This window comes from Pogonomyrmex barbatus, unplaced genomic scaffold (genome assembly GCF_055798465.1).
Source record: "Pogonomyrmex barbatus isolate J1 unplaced genomic scaffold, ASM5579846v1 scaffold8, whole genome shotgun sequence".
Taxonomy (NCBI): domain Eukaryota; kingdom Metazoa; phylum Arthropoda; class Insecta; order Hymenoptera; family Formicidae; genus Pogonomyrmex; species Pogonomyrmex barbatus.
This window is the reverse complement of record NW_028297182.1, coordinates 6,776,891-6,795,768: the sequence shown is the minus strand read 5'-3', so window position 1 is coordinate 6,795,768 and position 18,878 is coordinate 6,776,891. Positions and strand designations below refer to the sequence as shown.

Here is an 18,878-nt window from a genome sequence, read left to right as displayed (position 1 = left end):
TGTGAAAGAAAACACAATTTTATTTTTGTTATATTCCTTTTGGCACTATATAACTGGTTTGTAAAAATTGTATTTTTGCTAGCGCTATTTCGCACATCGAGTGTTCGTTCTCACACTCGCGCCTTCGATTGTTTTTTGCTTTCTGCTTTCTCTTCCTCGTGCAATTCTCTCAAGAGAGCAAGACGTATGTTGTCTTCAGCTTGACGCAATTTCTCAGCGACGCGTAATCCCCTCGCAAGAGATTGCCTTCTATCGGACATCAACCAACATCTTTCTCACTCGCGTCAAACGACATCGTCCCCTTTTTTTTTTCTTTCCTCCCTCGACGAAAAACACTCGTGAGGCTGTTCTGTTCCTTATTTAGGGCGATAGATAGCGGCGGCGCCTCCACCCTCTGTTCGCTGATCCCGTGGGATTGAAACTCGCCGCCGGCGGGACGCGCCGCGCGGAAGCGAGCATGGCCTCCCTCGGGGGAGGAAAAACGAGGGGAACGTAGTATGGTGTGCTCTCGAAAGGGGGAAGTAGTAAGACGAGATTTGTACTACGAAATCAGAAATTGGCGCTGGATATCGAAAGCGGGGAAGAAATGAAAGGAGCGTGGGAGATGACATTGGGGGTGAGATGACATGCGAGAGAGAGAAAGAGAGCGGAGAACGGAGGAAGAGGCACGACCGGCAGCTAATATGCACTTACATTCAGCATTCTCGAGGGAGCTCGGTTCAATTATTGACTCTAATGTACAACGTACCCCCTTTCCCCACGCTGATTCCGCGACTGCACTCGTTCCTCCTTAGATGATCGCCCACGTATTCCTCGGATTCGTTCGGATATGCGCGCTTGACTTCGTGAGATTCTATTATCAAGCCGGGTAATTATTAGGCCGGAAAAATGTGATTCTCGGAAACGAGAGAAATCGTGAATCGACTTTTAGAAAATTCACTGTCGTGGAATGTCAACTCGAAGCGGAGTTTCCGTAATTCACGCCTCGAGGAGCCGAAGCAAAAGTCACGTTCTATAACGCATTATTGAACCGAACCGTGCCATGTTTTACTTTTTTTTTTATTATTATTATTATTATTAAACATTCCACGAAAAAATGTTATTTTACATGAATTACATTTGTGAAAATATTTCCATAATCTGCTATATAAGGAAGCAACTATATTGCAGTATTTATTTACACAGTTCGTTCCATCTCTAAATTTTAATATGTATTTTCTAATAAAATTCTTTTAAACAAAAACATATTTTAATTTTATTAATTACCATTAAAATATTCGGCACATTTGGTTTTCTTAGCGAAATATAATTTGTCTTGTTGCTCAAAAATATTGCTAAGATAAGTGTTTCCAACTTACCAATATGCGTTTCTAAGTATCGCATTCTCTTAGCATTTTTTAAATTTCGCTTAGATATGACACACAGTTTGTGTTGTCTCATATTGAACTCGGAGATAGAGAGAGAGCTATTGTCGTTCCCGCTGATATCTGATGACTAATGTATCATTTCTTCCTTGTCCCCTTGTCGTAGATATGAATGAATCGTCGATTTCCTATTAATCGCGACGCTTTATTGATTAAAGCAGAATACGAGGCGCGCGCGGTTTTGTTACTTTTGCCGTTGATTGCCGTTTCTACGACCGCAGCGCGATTTCGCAGCCGCGCCAGATCTCGCGTACGCGAGGAAATCGCCGTTGCGAAGAAATAAATGACACGATCCGCTCGGACGGACGCGCTCAAAATACCTAAAATTCACGCGGATTATCCTCCGCCGCGGTCCCGGATAAAGTCCGCGAGTTCTCGCGAACGAATTCCCTCTGCCCCATCTCCCTCTGCCCTACGTTTCGGGGGCTTCCTCGTTACTCGCCATTGTCTCGCGCAGGACCATTGTCCTTGCCCGTTACGTTTCCAGTCCGGCACGCGACTCGTGTAATCCCGTGTTCCTCCGGGCCGGACAGCCAGAAGTTATATTGTATCGCGCGAATAATGGTCGCGACTTAACCGCGCGATACGCTTGTTGTGCGCTGATGCACGACAAAGCGACATTGTCACGGACTTGATTATATAATATACATTATACGCATTATATATATATATATATATATATATATATATATATATATATAACGAGCGATATACGAGCCTCGACGTCATGTAGCTTTGCTTCTCTATTCGCCGTTCGGACATTTTCGATGCAACAGGCACGGCGTATGCGTGCAATAATACACCTTCGTTACACAGTGCGATCGTTTCCGTTGGCGATGTAACTGTGTGCTAACTGTTAACGATACATAAATTTGGTCAAAGTCTCTTAGAAGTCAATAAGCTTGTTACGTTTGCGTTGAATAAAAACGGTTGGATGAAAACGTTTGGTGGAAATTGCCGGATAGCGAGTTAGAATAAGATTTATTTCTGCACGATTGAAGATTTGACGCAAAACAAAATGACTTGTAACATTGGCAAAATCATTTACAAATTTACACACTTTTATAATGCTCGAAATTGATATATATATCGAAAATAATAATCTTAAAGCGTGAAGAAAGTTCAGAGATTTTTGTTTTTGACGGTCGTAGTTTTGCTTTTCATGCCAAATCCTCGACTCGCAGTAAAAGCTATATTTTGAGCAATTATTACGAAATTCAGATCATTGTTCTTACGAACACCCGATTTATATATATGTTCACGTAATAATATCTGTGTCCCCCATAGTGCTTTATCACGAAATAAATTCACTCGCGAGAAGCTAGTGTATTTGATTAATTAAATTCTGTCGCGTCATTAAATGTTTCATTAAAATGTCGTCTTTCCTAAACGTTGAAAAATATACGGCGAGTGCTTTGTAACCGTCAGACCGCGCGACGGCAGAAATTGTCAACGCGCTGGCCTTTAATATATTTAAGGACCGCGTTTCTCCCTACCGAGTTTAATAGGGTAGACCGGGACGGTAAACCATATATATAATATAGGGTAGTCGATGGAATGCGACGGGGATTGGAGGCACAGCGGAAGCTGATCTGGGGCGGATTAAGTGGGTCATGGTACAAGAGGAGGATAGATCGACCATAGATGGTGACGCGGCACGTTTGCCCCTGGGATTTCGTTGAAATATTCCGCGCAAGCAGGAACGGCGATCATCCCAAAGCATGAGGCTCATTTCCGCTCGCATCCGAATTCAATCATATGCGTTTGTTCATTTCCGCGACTTTGAAGATATCTGACTTGATAAACAATTGAACGCCACAGAATAATCACCAGTTAGAGAAGTCGTTTTATTTTTTTTCTCTTTCTCTTGTCGCTGTTGTATCATTTATTACGATTATGTTTGCGCGTTGCTCGAGAGGCTAATGTTTCGCTTAATGTCTTTCGTCTTAACTTAACAATTTTTGATGGTAATCTCCAGGTTCGCGAATGATCACCGGGGTGAAATTAGCTGGAGAGCCGACCGGTGCCACCGTCACGTCATTAATATCGCAGATCCGACAGAATCTAGGTCGGATCTTCGGGAAACTGGCGGAAAGTTTTCGCGCGCACGAACGATTTATCTTTTACGACAAGCTTTCGCGCCACTGACGTGAGAAAGCGCGGTGTAGCGCGACAGTTTTGCTTGCTTCGCGCTGATTACCGCACTTCTCTCGCTCGTCGACAAAAGTTACCGTCGCCTCTCGATGTAATTACACAACGTAATTCACGAGAGCTTAATAAGAGTAATATAAGTAATGAAAAATAAGATCTAAGTAGAATCTCGATGTATACACACACACACACACACATATATAAATATATATATATATATATATATTTATATCGAGATTTAATTTGTGTAATTTATCTATAGTGTTATATAAGTATAAAAAATTTAACTGGAAAAAAAATATATATATACATATGTATAATTTATATACATATATATGAATAAATTTTCCACTTCAATTTCTAAAAATTAATGTATAATATATAGGAAATAATTACAATTGTATATAAATATAGAAGAAGTATAATATTCATCATTCTGTTCACGAACAGAGCTCTCACACATTTAAATTAAAAAAAAAAAAAAAAAAAAAAAAAAAAAAAAAAAAAAAAAAAAAGTAGAGGTGTCGCGTTTTGTCGCCAGAGAAGAATTTCAATTTTTGGATTTGTATTGTTTTCGAAATGCTGCTCCCGGTTATTTCCTGTCGCGCACAACGCGAGGACGGGAAATTATTCGCCGCCCGCAATAATCCGATTTGTTCTTGTCGCGTCTCGTTTCGTCTCGCTTCCACTCGTCCAGCATCGTTTTTTGCAACACCGTCAGAAGTGTTTCTGTTCAATCGATCCGCGTTGCGTTTGGACGACAAGCAAGTTTACGAGCGCGGAGAAACGATCGCAGAATCGGCGAATTCACGTAGTCGAACGTTTCGATGCAAATGAAATATCCGTTCCGCAGAAGGTATTCTATCACTATGTTTATCGCTTAAATTTGCAATGCAGCATTTACAGGCATGTTACGATTCTGATGATCTAGAAATCAAGATTTAAGAAAATTCTCGATAATAACTCCTTTATATTCTTTTTATTTATTTTTATCTTTTTAATTTATATAATTTATATTAATTATGTAACGTTTAATTTTATATGATTTTTATACATTTGATTGAATTTTAATTTAAACATGTCTATTATAATTTGTTACGACATTTGATGCCAGTAATACGAGTAATCAAAGGATGCAAAGATAATTGCTCGAGGAAAGGGACGTTAGTGAGACGTTAGTAAAAAGATTTTCTTTGGATATGCTTGAATAATTAAATTTAATTAAAAAGAAAATGCTAGAGGTTGTTGAAAATTCTCTCTCAGAAATATATCATAAAAAAGTAATTAAACGCAGTTACAGTGCAAATAGAAGCGACAATTTTAAATAAAATATATCTAAAATGTATTAGATTTAATTTTAAGTTTATATATATATATATATATTTTTTTTTTACCGCTTGCTCTTTATTTCGTATTTATTTTATCTTTGCTTGATCTTTAATTCACAGACTCCGCAAAATCGCAAGGAGACTTTTGGAAAGGAATTACGTGCTATCAGGTTATACCGGAAATAGCAAAATATCGATGATTAACAGGTCTATATGAACAAAACGAGCGAATCGATGCCCGTTTCAGACGTCCTAATTCGGCACAGCATTTTGTTTTTGTAATTTTTAAGGCCAACGACTGCCCGCGCATAAATCACGACGGACGAACTCCATTGGGACTGTAAACTCATTTCATTTACTTCGTTCGCACCGCCAATTTGTCGACGCGACAAAAAAATTATTCGCGCAATTTTATATTCGTGTTCTGTTCTTTGGAAAATACGCTTGGAACAAGAATTTCTTATCCATCACATTCGTTATTCACATGCTATGAATACCAAATTGCAGCGAGTTCTTCAAACAGTAATTTACGAAACGCATTTGTGAAACGCTGATTTATCATTAATCATGTTTCCGGGTAGAGATGGAAATTAATGTTTCAGAATTTCTACTTGAAATATCTTTTCAAGAGCCAACCTCTTCCGTAACTTTATTATGAGACATACAATATAAAGTGTTATCGTCGTTGAAATCTCGGGATATCCGGCTGACAATTAATTTAATAACGCGAACGGCGCAGATTTACTTATCCTCTCCATTTATATCGGGACCGTTGAGAGACTTCGCATGAATGGCGATGACGTGATCGATATGCGAGGGTGACAATTTTGAGGGTGTAAAGTGTGTTGTGCATTTTGCCGCGAATGTAAATGCGCGCGGTGAATTGTGACGCTATTCTGACGAGGAGTTGCAATTTTTCTTAACGAGATTTTGTCGGCCGTCCCGCCAACAAAATTGAAATCGTGTCGGGCTTTCGTTCGGCAACGAGAAAGAAGAAGAAAAAGAAGAGGAAGAAGAAGAAGCGAGCCCTTTTCTTCTCTCGCGGTAGCCCGCAATCCGCAGTTGGGACTTCTTTACACCGCGGAATACAAATTGATCGCGTCCCTAAGTCGCGTAGGCGACCTCGTCGCTTTTATTGCGGTCACGTGCCGCTTTTCCAGGCACTTTTACTATTTTTCCGCGTAAGAGAGATGCACATCCGATATTTTCCCGCCGACGCTTCTCTTTCGACCCTTTTACCGTACACCGTGCCGCACTAGGAAAGGTCAATACTTCGGAAGCATCAGGTTATAGTGGATGAAAAGTTTTCCGCGTCAATATGCTTCATAAAGTTGCAAAGTATTTACGTAGCTTATGTGTCATTAGACTTAAACCGCCGTAATTCCCTCAAGAGTTTACCCTCAAGAAATTATTGCAACTGTTGAACTGTCACAATAAAAGGAGAGACAGATTTCCTACATGTTTATAAATAAATGTATAAATCGATTGTGTCCACACGAAGGAGTCTTCGCTCGTAATATTCAATACCATTACTTATCGAACTATGACCTTTCTTCTGCGACACCGTGCACAGGCGAGCTTCCTAGGATTCAAAGGAGAGCGACGTTAGTCTCACTTTTTTTTTTTTTTTTTTTTTTCCATCGCCGCCAAGTAAAGTCCTGGATGCATCTAATTTTCCATGCGGTTCACATTCTCTGTGCGATTTTTTTGTCCAACTCTATACTCTTTCGCTTTTTCGCGTACAGTCCAATTACGTCTGTGTCGCATGAGAATTTATTAGAGGGCGAGTATTAAAAAATATCGTCACGTAACATGCGTATTGATGAGTGACTAAATGAAATTATCGCAACGTAACAAACTATATAAAAACTTTTGTTATGAATAAGATAATAATCGAATGATTGAAGAACATAACTGGGTGATTAAACTTTTATCAAATTTATTGAAAAAAATATTGCGTTTTTATCACGAGTACTTATCTTTTAAAAATGAAGTGAAATGCCTAGAAAATTTCAAGGAATATGATTTTTTTTTTACATTAATCAAGATAGTCATAAATTCAGAGTTACAAATCTCCATTTCTTGATACCTGCATCGTTCGATCTTCTTTTACGATCGAAGTTTCGCGCCGTTCGTCGACAGTAAACCTTCGTGGAACGGGAAATCATCGAATTATATACGCACGATCTTATGGCTTCGCCGGATATAGCTCTTCTCGATCACGATATCGTAAAATTTAACGTCCCTTACTTTTACGACGAACGAAGCTTGTTCTCATTCTGAGAAAATAAATATCGTTTTGCGCTCAGCGTAGTTATTAACGGCAATGATATGATATTTTTACATGATTGAAAGCGAGATAAAAAAAAAGAATTTAATCTTCTATTCTCTGAAATTTCTTTCGGCGAAAAAACGCGAGTAATAAAAAAAAAAAAAAAAAAAAACAAATCCGTGGAATGACCGCGGAAATTAAACTTTGCAAAAGCTATAATTCGTGTATCGATTCCTTTGTAACAGGAGATGCTAACTCCGATTTCCCCGGCGCGTTGACATAAAAAAAAAAAAACAACTGGAAAACAACGGTCGGTGCACGCACTCCCGCCCTCTCTTTTACCATCTCCGTCTCCCTCCCTCACGTTTCCTCACGTCAAAGCCAGTTAACGGAGGTCAAAGATATCGTTCGGTTCAATTTATGCCCATACAGAGGAACTCCGTAATTCTGTCCTGGCTACGTATACGATACATATTCATGAGCAACCTGGCGATGCTTTGCACGAAGGACGGACCCGCCATGGGTCTCCACCCTTTGGTAGATCGAAAGTATCCGTGTTGGTTTACCATCGCGTCGACCCGTGTTTGCCGTGCGACCAGGCCAGCTGTTCCGCTGGTAGCCGCCCGCGATTGAGAACGCTGATAATTTAATAGACTTACTTACCTAACAATATACGGTTGTCCTCGGTTTACGGGAATGGATATAGAAGAGGTTAATCGGCTGGTCGAAAGGAAGAAACCTCATAGGTTTCGTGCGTTTTGTCGCAGAATCATGCATTCGTTATGCGTGTGCTACGTATATCAAAGAGAAGAAATTTTCATTAATTCGAGCGTGATGTATATTTTTATTCAACGAAGATTAATTAACAACGATTAAGAATAACTTCGAGAGTGAGATTAAATAAATATTTAATTTGAAGTAGAATTTTTTTTTTCAGGGTGAAAATTTGGTTTCTATCTCCTTTAAAAACATAGAATTTTATTAGTAGATAATATTTTATAAATTCATGTGTTTTCATAAATTATTTTAACCTTTTGGAAAATTTCGAAAGTTCTTCCGTATCATGTCGAATGGTATGGCCTTTTAATGCATCTCTTTGACACTTCCTTTCGATTCATTCTGTACAAGAAAACTTACAACTTATCAATAAACTGGTGGCACGCGAGAAGATTTTACAAATGATGGAACAAAAAGCGAGCACGAGCGAGAGAGTTTGCCGAGGCGTCGTAAAATCACCGACGGTGTTCTCCAACAACGATCACGCTACTTCCGAGTTCGTTAAAGTTCGACATCGGTCCCGATTGGTCGATCGGCCGTACGATTCGAGTAACCGGAAGGGTAGATCTGGCACGTTTCCACGCGGCATTAACCCAATTTTTGCAATTGTAACGTGCGAACATCTCGCGTGCGAGCGAACGAATGAACTCCATTGTCTCCGACAGAATTAACAAATCTGAAGCTGTCGATGAGCGACCATTCACCCCCTCCCCCTCTCTCCCGGTATATATAATACTATTGGCTCGTTGGGAAAAAGGCGCGCGTCCCACCGTTCCTTCCTTTTGCAATCGTCTCGAGAGAGTATTTCCGGAAAGATGAAAAGAACCGGAAGTGACTTGAGCGTCACGTCGTGCCGACTATGTCGACTCTTTTCGATCACCGGATTGCGAATATGGACAGTAGCATTGAACCGACTAACTGAGGAGGGGTGGAGGGGAAGGACGGATCGCGATATCATCGAGGTCAGGAATAGCGAGGTCAGGCGAAGTCGATAACACGTCGAGATATCCAGGAAAAGGCACCTGAAAGTGCCGCGAAATACCTTGTCGACTTCCCTTGGGAATAGCCTCGACCTAGTCATTGCCCCTCCCCTCTCCCCCCCTCCCCCTCTCTCTCTGTCTCTCTCTCTCTCTTGTCTTCGTTTTTTCTCCTTTCTTTTTCTATTCATTTCCGTTCATCTTCACGATTTCCTGTTTCCTCTAGGATGAGCGTGGACCATCTGTGTGAAAGAGAAAAAGAGAGTTCTCGAGTCTCGTACCCGGCTGAATCAAGATTTAATCGGGATTTCGATATCATATCATGGTGAAGATCAGCTTGTAAGCAAAGTAGCTGAGCACTCTTCTGAAGATTTAGTTAAAGGGATACTCTGACTTTATAAAATGATGACGTTGTAACTGCTTTTATGCGGCAAAGCTTTGACATAATCTGGATAAAATAATGAAATAAAAATATATTTAGACGGGGGATTAAAAATGACGTAACAATCATGAAAATGTTTTATAATTTGATATCTTTTATGTTATGTTATGTTTTTATACATTATTTTATAATTATGAAAGTTTTATTCGTTCCCAGCAATGGATTGTTTTATTTCTTATTCGTACGTACATAATTGTGTAACGTACGTACATGTATTTTTTTCTTTATCTTTTATTTAAAAATGTTCTCTTTAAAACTAACTCATATTGCTTTGCATTTCAGTCCGCAGATCTCTAATTTTATCGCCATTCTGAGGCTGCGGAATGCCTGTAGTCCAATTCCCATGTGTTGTAACCGAGTTCAGAGGGTACTTTGATTTACAAAATTACTCGTTGACAACAATAGTGAAGCGGTTACGCAAACGAAGCGGAATATTTGCCACATTTCTGCGAAAAGCGATTTTGATCATATCGCTTTTGGAACTGACGGATCGCGCCGCGGAGTAGAGGCCAGAGGAAAATGTTAATTGCCATTATTTAATGCCCGCAATTTCGGCCACTTTGCTTTGAATCCGCTAATAATACGTGACGTGGCTTTATTACCCGCGTTCCTCGCATAATGCGCGCTAATTGATATGTAATGCATTTACGACCGATGGCCAACGTTCAAACGTCGGACGTTAACGCAACGAAAAATCCGATCGTATTGAGATGTTGCCGGACAAACGATTGGACACTTCGACGTATCGATGTGGCTGACCCACCATTGCCCACAAAAAAGGACCGTTCGCCGTTTGCGAGTGTTGATATTTCGTGCCCTATGTTTTAAGCTTTCAGCCTTGGGGAAAACTGTAAACCGAGAAAAAAAAACTCGTTTCGCTTTTACGTCGCGCGTTTTTTATGCGTTTCAATTTGGCGCTTTGCGGAATTGGTTTTGAAGGTGACCGCAGGCGAATTGCGGACCATAATTGCTATTGTATTTCTTATTCCTCGGGACTGTAAAATTGCAAAATCGCTGAATCGCTAAAGACGCTCGTCAGCGAGAAATCCAACAATGGAGTATTCCCGAAAGGGAATTGCGCGCGCGCGCGCCAACTTAAAGGAAATTATAAGTTTACACACATACCTGCATGCTGTTCATTTTAAATCGAGCTTTGCAACCACGATGTTATGAGTACCACCAATTAAGTTTCAAATGAAATTTTCGTTAGCGTAAAGTCCACTCTGCGTTATCCGAGAAATAATAACATCTCGGGGCAGGTTTATGTTTCCAGAGCTTAATTAAAAACTCAAGGTAAACTCACTAGAATGTTAAATAACTCGTTAATGAAATCGTGAATTAAACGCGCGGCGTGGAAGAAGCGAATATTAATCGCTCGAAGTCTTGCAGTCCTGCTCTTTAATTAAATTCAATTTTTACTCCCGTTTCTATTCGCGGTACTCTCAACAGTCCGTCTTATCTTCTGTTCTGTCGCTTTCACGAACGTGCCATTCACACACACACACACACACACACACACACAGACACACACACACACATACACACACACGCGCGCGCGCGCGCGCGCGCGCGATAATCCCATAAAACGAGGATAGAAAGGAGGAAAAAAAGGAGAAATTCGCGCCAGTCGGGGATTTCTTGATTAAGTCGCGTGAGCGAAGTTAATTCGCTTCCTCGTCGGAATCGATGAGGTGCCTCGGCTGTGCGAAGTCGATTCGAAGACAAAATCAAGGTAAGTCGAAGGAATAACGGACGCCCTTAAATATACTGGATGACATTTAATCGCCTGTATCCTTCCGCTCGAGAAATTTCTCCCGAGGGCAAGCCAGACGCCATTCTTCGTCGTCGGAAGATCATCACGATTCCGAGTGAGCGTCGGGGGCAATTAAAGGGAGTTCCCTAATTGCTAATTGCTCCGCCGTGCTCGCGGCGATGTTCCATCCTGCTCGTGACGTTCCGGATGTCTAAATTATACGCGCCGGATTTGCATACGGCGATCTTCCCGGAAAAGAAGTGTACCGAAACCAGATACTGCGAGCCGACCGCGACGGGCGAGTCGGGTCCCTTTTTTCCGATGTGTCGTGCACGCTAATTAAAACTTAACGAGAGATTCGGCCCGAACTTTAGCGAACGCGCGACTCGTGATAATTACGAAACGCAACTTCTTGCACTTCAAGTTTGAACTATGGTAGATTGTACTCCGGCAGTTCTTGTAGCCATACATAAATAATTGAAGAAATTTTTAAACTATATTTAAAATTTACCTTTCACAAATATGGACTTCAGATATAGATTTGAAGATAAACTTTTCAATTACGTGAGATTTAATGCAAAAATTAAACGGGTTTGTTCTATTCGGCAGATCCTAATTTTTAGTTTACCTTTCAACGAAAAGTTCACGAAGAAATTCTCGATAACGTCGTTACGTATAATGTTATTTTAAACTTTCCTCAAGTTGTCACTTGTATATCAAAGAACGATAATTGCCCACATGTGTTTAAACGTAAGTGTGCGTTAAGCGCACTTAAATATAACAGCGCTACTTTAAAAACGCGCTTCTAATATTGCAACGTGAACTTTATTTATTACTTTCCAAATACATGTTTTTCCGCTATTTATATTACACTCTGAAATTTTATCCGACATTTTATCCCGCAGTAAAGGGTTAACGACATCTCTTTCTCTCGGAATTTACTTGGCCGACGGCCAACTCTCCCATATATCTTTGTGCTACTTACCTTCTCTCCCGTCGTTCATTTTTATAATCTTTCATATCTGCCGGCTGCTACAGGCAAAAAAGAAAACTTTCCGGCAAGTGATTTTCGGAATCGTTGAAATTATCGCGATTGCGATCGCCAACGGGAGAAACTAGTTTCGTGCCGCGGCACGTGCAAGAGAATAGAATCTTGGCGTGAGCTGAAACGTAGAAGGGAAAAAGCCGAGATAGGTCCGGATTATCCTTTTCTCTATACGTACAGAGCCCCTTAACCTAAACCTGTTAAACCAAATGCGGACGGAATCGCACGCGACGCACATCGGTCGGCTGGTTTCACCGATCGAGGTCCAAGATAAATATAAAATTAAGTTACGCTTATCAAAGACTGTATTCGTAACTCCGCAGCCTTTTTTGATACACACACACACACACACACACACACACACACACACACACACACACACACACACACACATATATATATTCAAACGATAACGAATTATTGTGAATACGTTAGTGATGAACTAGAAGCGAAAAGTTTGGCACGATGAGATGAAATGAAACTTTATGAAAACTTTACGATGAAAAAAGAGACCAACAGAAAGATTTTATATCCGTAGCCGCAAACCTTCTCGATTTATAGAAAAAACGCTTGAAAGACGCTTTTGTGGGCGGTATATATATATATATATACATAAAACTTAAATATTTTCCTACGGTAACGTTGTTGGTCTCTTTTATATATATATATATATACACACATATATAGTATTTATTCTTATATATTCTCTGTATATCTTGCCTCCAGATTACAAATACTGGCCATTATATAAGCATGATGCCGCAGAGCATTCATTCGGGCCGCGCGTCCGACTATTTACGGATATTACTACTGCGCTTTATCATATCGATGGAAATATCTCGGCCAAAAGAGTTCTTTTACTCGAAAACAGTGTTGCCAAGAAAAGAGAGCTCGATACTGCGAATCAAGAAATGAAAAGTTTTTACGACTGCTCGTTTGGCGACAGAAAAAATTAGAAAAAGTTCTTGATGATAAGAAAGAATTTAGAATTTTAGAAACATATTAGTTTGTGTCATCAAGATATTAGAGTTACTGCAGTTTATAAAAATAAATAATTGCAGATAAATATCTTTCTTGCTTTATGGTGAAAGTCGTTTTTCTTGTTAAGACTTACTTCGCGTCTGACTAGTTTCGGACTATACTACTGTATCTGAATTATCTCTGTATTGCAAAGTATTAAATATAAATATAATAATCACTAAAATTATATTTTACTACATATGTATATGGTAAAATAATTTTTAGTAGTAACTAAAGTAACTATTATATTTATATTTAATAATATTTCAACATAAAAACATTAAATAAAATGATAATTACAATAATATAATTGAAAATTATTGCATTATGATGCTTCCTTATGTTCTAATTATTTTAACTATTTAATTTATATATTCTTTCATAAATCATGAAATTAGCCTCGTATTAAGTTTCTTGACTGAAACTAAGATACATTACGGCCTCGTCGAAGCTCGGCCGGAAATTTAGGCGGCCTTTATTACAGCGGGAGCTTCACATGTTGTAAACTCGTTATGAGCATTGCTCCAATCACAAGGGTGAGGGTTTATGTATTCCAGGTCGTTGCATTCGGATGCGATTAAACTTGATATCTCTCTCCCATAATCGAGCTTCACACCACTAACCGTGTAAACAATCCTAATCGTTACTTTCTTCCGCATATGCAAGTGCCTGGTATCGCAGCAAGAAAATTCCGTTTTTATCTTATTTTGATATCTGAGGCGATTATTGGCGTTAAATTAAAATTCAAAATATTTCCCTCTACATATATTTTCTTTCGCTTATAATCGTCTTTCTATTGCTCGATTAAAAACTGAATGATCGATAAAAATTTAAAAAAGAACGTAAGAAAGGGTTTTTATTTTGTAAGATAATTAAATAATTAATTATTACTTGAATAATTGTCAAACCATTCGAACGAATTATTTATTAAAGTTATTAAATACTCTATAATACTAAAATTGTTATATATTATTTTATCATGCAGTTTGTTAATTAAAGTCATCTTGTACGTATCAAACTACTTTGATTGAAAAGTAACATAAATTTTTTAATCAGATGAGACATGATAATTAAGGTGAAACGTCAAATTTTCCACAAAATATGCACATCGAACGATCATCAGAGCAATGGCGAACGGAACTATTCCCTCCATCCTCTTCATACATTATCGATCGAACTAAACAGGCCCCTATCTTTTTATTCCTTCCTTTTGTCTTATCTGATGCAATAAAGATGCCCTTTGCACGCGTCTGATAACGGCAACGCTTAAATCGCGCTGCGACTAAGTGTCCGATCGTGACTGGAAAGGCGCGCGTGAGGGTGAATTTTTCAGGCACCTTCATTCTTATTCGGTCTTCTTCGATTTTTAACGGCGGCTTGCCGCCGCGATGGCGTTCGTGAATCTAGATGCGATAGATGCGACCGATAGAAGCGCGAAGAACACACTCGAGGCAAATTTGCATTTTAAGCAAAGCCAAGAAATTTCGCTAAAACTCTTCCCCAGAGGAATATTCAACGCGTTGGTACGTGAGGTAACAACGAGTTATGTGGTTAGTTGGAAGTTAATTAGCTAAATTTTAATCAATTTCTCAGGAGCTCTTGATACATAATGGATTTTGGTTAAAAATTTGTTTACTGTTTAAAGACAGAAATTAACATTTTCTATTAAATGTCAGACTTAATTAACTTTCGTAATGATTAAAATAATTGTGGAAAGGAGAAGCATCGATGTTATTACAATTACGTGACGGAAGAAAAAATATTTTCAATATATATTTTTGAGATAAAAAGTGCAAGATTTTATATTTTTTTCTGCGTGATGTACATGTCTAGATAAATTTCTATCTCTCGATTCAATTGCTTTTCGACACTTCGTTTAAAAATGTTCACAGAAGAAAATAGTTGTGATTACGTTAACTCATAACGTCGTTTAAACGAACAATAAAGATGAACGTATTTCGAGGAAACGTTCTTATTACTCAGCATTTTCGAGAGCTCTCGAGGGGAACGCAGCGTCGGGGTTCCGGCGGTCGGACGCTAAATCTCACGGCAACTGGATTTGAGGCGCTCGAGGGTGTCTTGGCAGACTCGGTGGCTCAGGGGCACACTCGGGAAATATGTGGCATGACACATAGGTGGATATAATGCAAACCTCACGTTCCGCCACGGTACGTGAGGGATCTCCGTTTAAAAGATGTTTGCGATTCGAACGGTAGCGCATCATCGTATGTATATTACGAGCGTGCGGCGTATTCAAAGATTACAATGTTTCTTTCATCGGGAAGGAAGAGATTTTAACTCGATCTTTTCATTTTTTTTCTTTCTTTTTTTTTTTTTTTTTTTGTCGTGTAATTCTATTCGTAACGTCGATATGGATCGATAAAAAGAGGGAAAGTTCTCTCTAACTTTGTATTTCCTCCTTGTTATCTTCTTCATAAAACGCGATACGTCTCGTCTTACATACGAAAGATACGAATCATAATGTCCGCTCCTATCGGAAAGGGAGGGCTTTTCAGCAGAGATCGCGGGGCTTAGACTCGTATAGAATGTAGGCGGCATTGGATGCGTGGGACACGCTTAATGCGTTCATGCGTGGGACGTTTTCGCAGAATATTGAAACCTGATATTACCAAGAGGATCATGACCCCCTTCCTCTTCTCTACACTTACCCGTAATTAGATATCGGAGGATTCCGTGTCGGAATCAGCTTGCACAGCTAATTGGTTACAAATACAATCTTGTAACTTGTGTTCGTTGAAAAAAATTGCGACATACATTGCGAAACATAACAGATAAACCCCAAATTAAAAGGCCTTTTGAAAATAAGAGAAATTTCCAAATGACTTTTTATGCAAATATTTTTTAATAAAATAAAATTTATAACGAAATAAAAAAGTAATTAATTAATTAAAGTAATTAATTAAAGTATTAAATAAAATACATTACATTGTATAAAATATGTAAATATATCTTAAAATAATCATAATCTAAAAATATCTTATTGGACGCAATATGCACGTTAATTTACGTGAAATCAAATTATATGAGTTCGTAAATTATTTAAAATTCATCACGGGTAATTCCGTAATTATTCCGACTGTGGCGAGTAAATTCGCTTTTGAATATCGCGAAATATATACTACGCGAAATAATATCGCAAATTGTAATTCGATGGTCCAGGAAGTAACTTCGAACGTTATCGCGAGTACTAGCGAGTACTAGTGAGTACTGGAAAAGTTACAGAGAGGATAAATATACGGGCGAAATAAGAATTGCGAGGGCAGGAAGTCAAATCGGATTGTAAATTTACCGCGAAACGGTAGATAGCAGCAACCGGCACCGTCTTGCGGGAATTCGAAAGTTTGTTCGACAAGCCATGCATGGACCGTTCCTTCGATCAATATGATGCTACATAATGTGCTTTACAAATGTATTTTCTTGCTAGAACCGGAACCGTTGAAGCAATTGAAATAACATTACGAGTCAACATCATAATTTCATGAATTGCCAAACTTCTTAAAAGACATTGCAGCAGCTCTCTCTCTCTCTCTCTCTCTCTCTCTCTCTCTCTCTCTCTCTCTCCCTTTGCTTTAGATATGATTAATGTTATTGACGATTAAACTTTTGTGATCAATAAATTTATATACTTCCATTTATTTATTTATTTTCTTAAATCTAAAATATGTATTTTATGTATAATATTTTATATTGGCTTATATCGAAAGTTTCTTGTTCAATAAAGAACACGGTGAGACACCGAGTTTCGCTCCGATATCTACAAATCTTTGAAATGACATTTGCGACTTGCTCCAGATTCTAAATAAAATCTCTATCTCTGTCTTCTTTAGCACATTAGAAAATAATGGGTCTCTGAACTCGAGACCTGTGATACACATAAATAACTTTTCTCAATTTCAGAGGTGAAGCTGGAACTCGAGGATCTCATGTCCGATATCAAGAAAACCGCTAACAAAGTGAGGGCTAAATTAAAGGGTAAGTCCCTCGCAGTTTGGTTGCTCGCTCGTTCGACATGTATTAAACTCGATCGATTCACCGCGAGAGAACGTTTCGCATTGCGACAACCCGAACTTTGTTTTCCTGCGTTTAGTGATAGAGCAGAACATCGAGCAGGAGGAGCACACGAACAAATCGTCAGCGGATCTGAGGATACGCAAGACCCAGCACTCGACGTTATCCAGGAAGTTCGTCGAGGTGATGACGGAGTACAATCGGACACAGACCGATTACAGGGAGCGGTGTAAGGGGAGAATACAACGACAGCTCGAGATCAGTGAGTATACCGTGTGCCGTGATTGGCCGCATTGCAGCCTGAATGCCTATTCGAGCGGAACAGCCCTTTCCAATCTCGTCACATCTCGAGCCCGTCTCGGAATACGCAGTCATCAACCTAATGCTCGTGTTTGTTCCCCGTTTGAAGAAAAATCAGGAGAATGCACCGAACTGGTTGTTACTTTGCTACCAACAAAAGTTTTTTTTCTATTGAACAAGTGTAATTGAATTTTCTTCTTCGTCATATTGCCGGTTTATTTATTTGATTTACAATATTTATAATTTTCTTGTATTTTTCAATGCCGTAACGTGAACGCGCTATAACGCGTAATTAGCGTATGATGTAAAACGATAATTGTGACAGTGAGATTAGTGTTTGTACAGTATCGATATTTCCGATTTCCGAAGTAATCGCTTTGCTCGTTGAATAAATAATAATAATGTAACGGCGGCGGCGGCGGCGGCTTGACGGAAAATTGATTGCATCCGCATTTGGGTTTGGCATCTGTTTGCGAGACGAAGGAATCTCTCTGTTTCTTTTCAGCGGGGAGAACAACCACTAATGAGGAGCTCGAGGAGATGCTGGAGCAAGGAAATCCAGCTGTCTTCACGCAAGGGGTACCGTCCTTAATGATCTTACTCTCGCGCTTATTATTAGTAGTACCTACGCGAGAAACGTTAATAATCGCTCGCCATCTTCCTACCCAATTAATCTTACCGCTTGTCGCAGATCATCATGGAAACGCAACAAGCAAAACAAACCCTTGCGGACATCGAGGCGCGTCACGCTGACATTATTAAACTCGAAAACTCCATCAGGGAGCTGCACGACATGTTTATGGACATGGCCATGTTGGTGGAGAGTCAGGTAAGATCGAGCAGCTTCATGCAAATTTATCCCAGATGTAGTTTAACTAAATTATATAGTTTTTTTTTTTTTTTTTGACATAAGAAATTTTTTTTTGTCTACGAGACGTAACGTCATTGTAATCTTTGCATACAAAAGATTTTACGTATATTTTGTTATTTTTATTGTTATTTTTTTTTTTTATATGGCATCTCTTTTGTTTTAACTTCGATATACAGCAAAGAGCAGTATTTCTTTTTCTGCCACAAGATATATATCTACATCTAAACTACATATGTGTAGTCACAAATATATCGTGCGGCACATCAAAGATAGTCATGAATATTTATGTGTTATTACATCGCGTGTACAGATGACGGAAGCCTAATTGTAACAGTAATTCAACGTACATTGTTGATAGAACGTCGAATCAACTCGTTTTATGTTACAATCGTTTCTACAAACATGAATATAAATTTTTCGGCAGTTCACAAATGATTAATAAATACAATCTTTTTAAATAATAATCTAGGCAGTAAGTTTATGATACGT

At 39.0% G+C, this 18,878-nt stretch overlaps 1 protein-coding gene across 9 annotated transcripts in view; it reads left to right on the top strand.

Annotated features, from left to right (window-relative positions):
- Syx1A (syntaxin 1A) overlaps positions 1-18,878 on the top strand; it is a 71,733-nt gene that overhangs the window by 34,783 nt on the left and 18,072 nt on the right. For all 9 annotated transcript variants that reach the window (XR_016141158.1, XR_016141159.1, XR_016141157.1 and 6 more), the window contains exons 4-7: positions 17,108-17,182; positions 17,298-17,480; positions 18,024-18,097; positions 18,210-18,347. Coding sequence is in view for 2 of the 9 variants with exons in the window: in XM_089084088.1 (XP_088940214.1) it covers positions 17,108-17,182; positions 17,298-17,480; positions 18,024-18,097; positions 18,210-18,347 (470 nt within the window). In the remaining 7 variants the exon portion in view is untranslated. The remainder of the gene's footprint in view (positions 1-17,107; positions 17,183-17,297; positions 17,481-18,023; positions 18,098-18,209; positions 18,348-18,878) is intronic.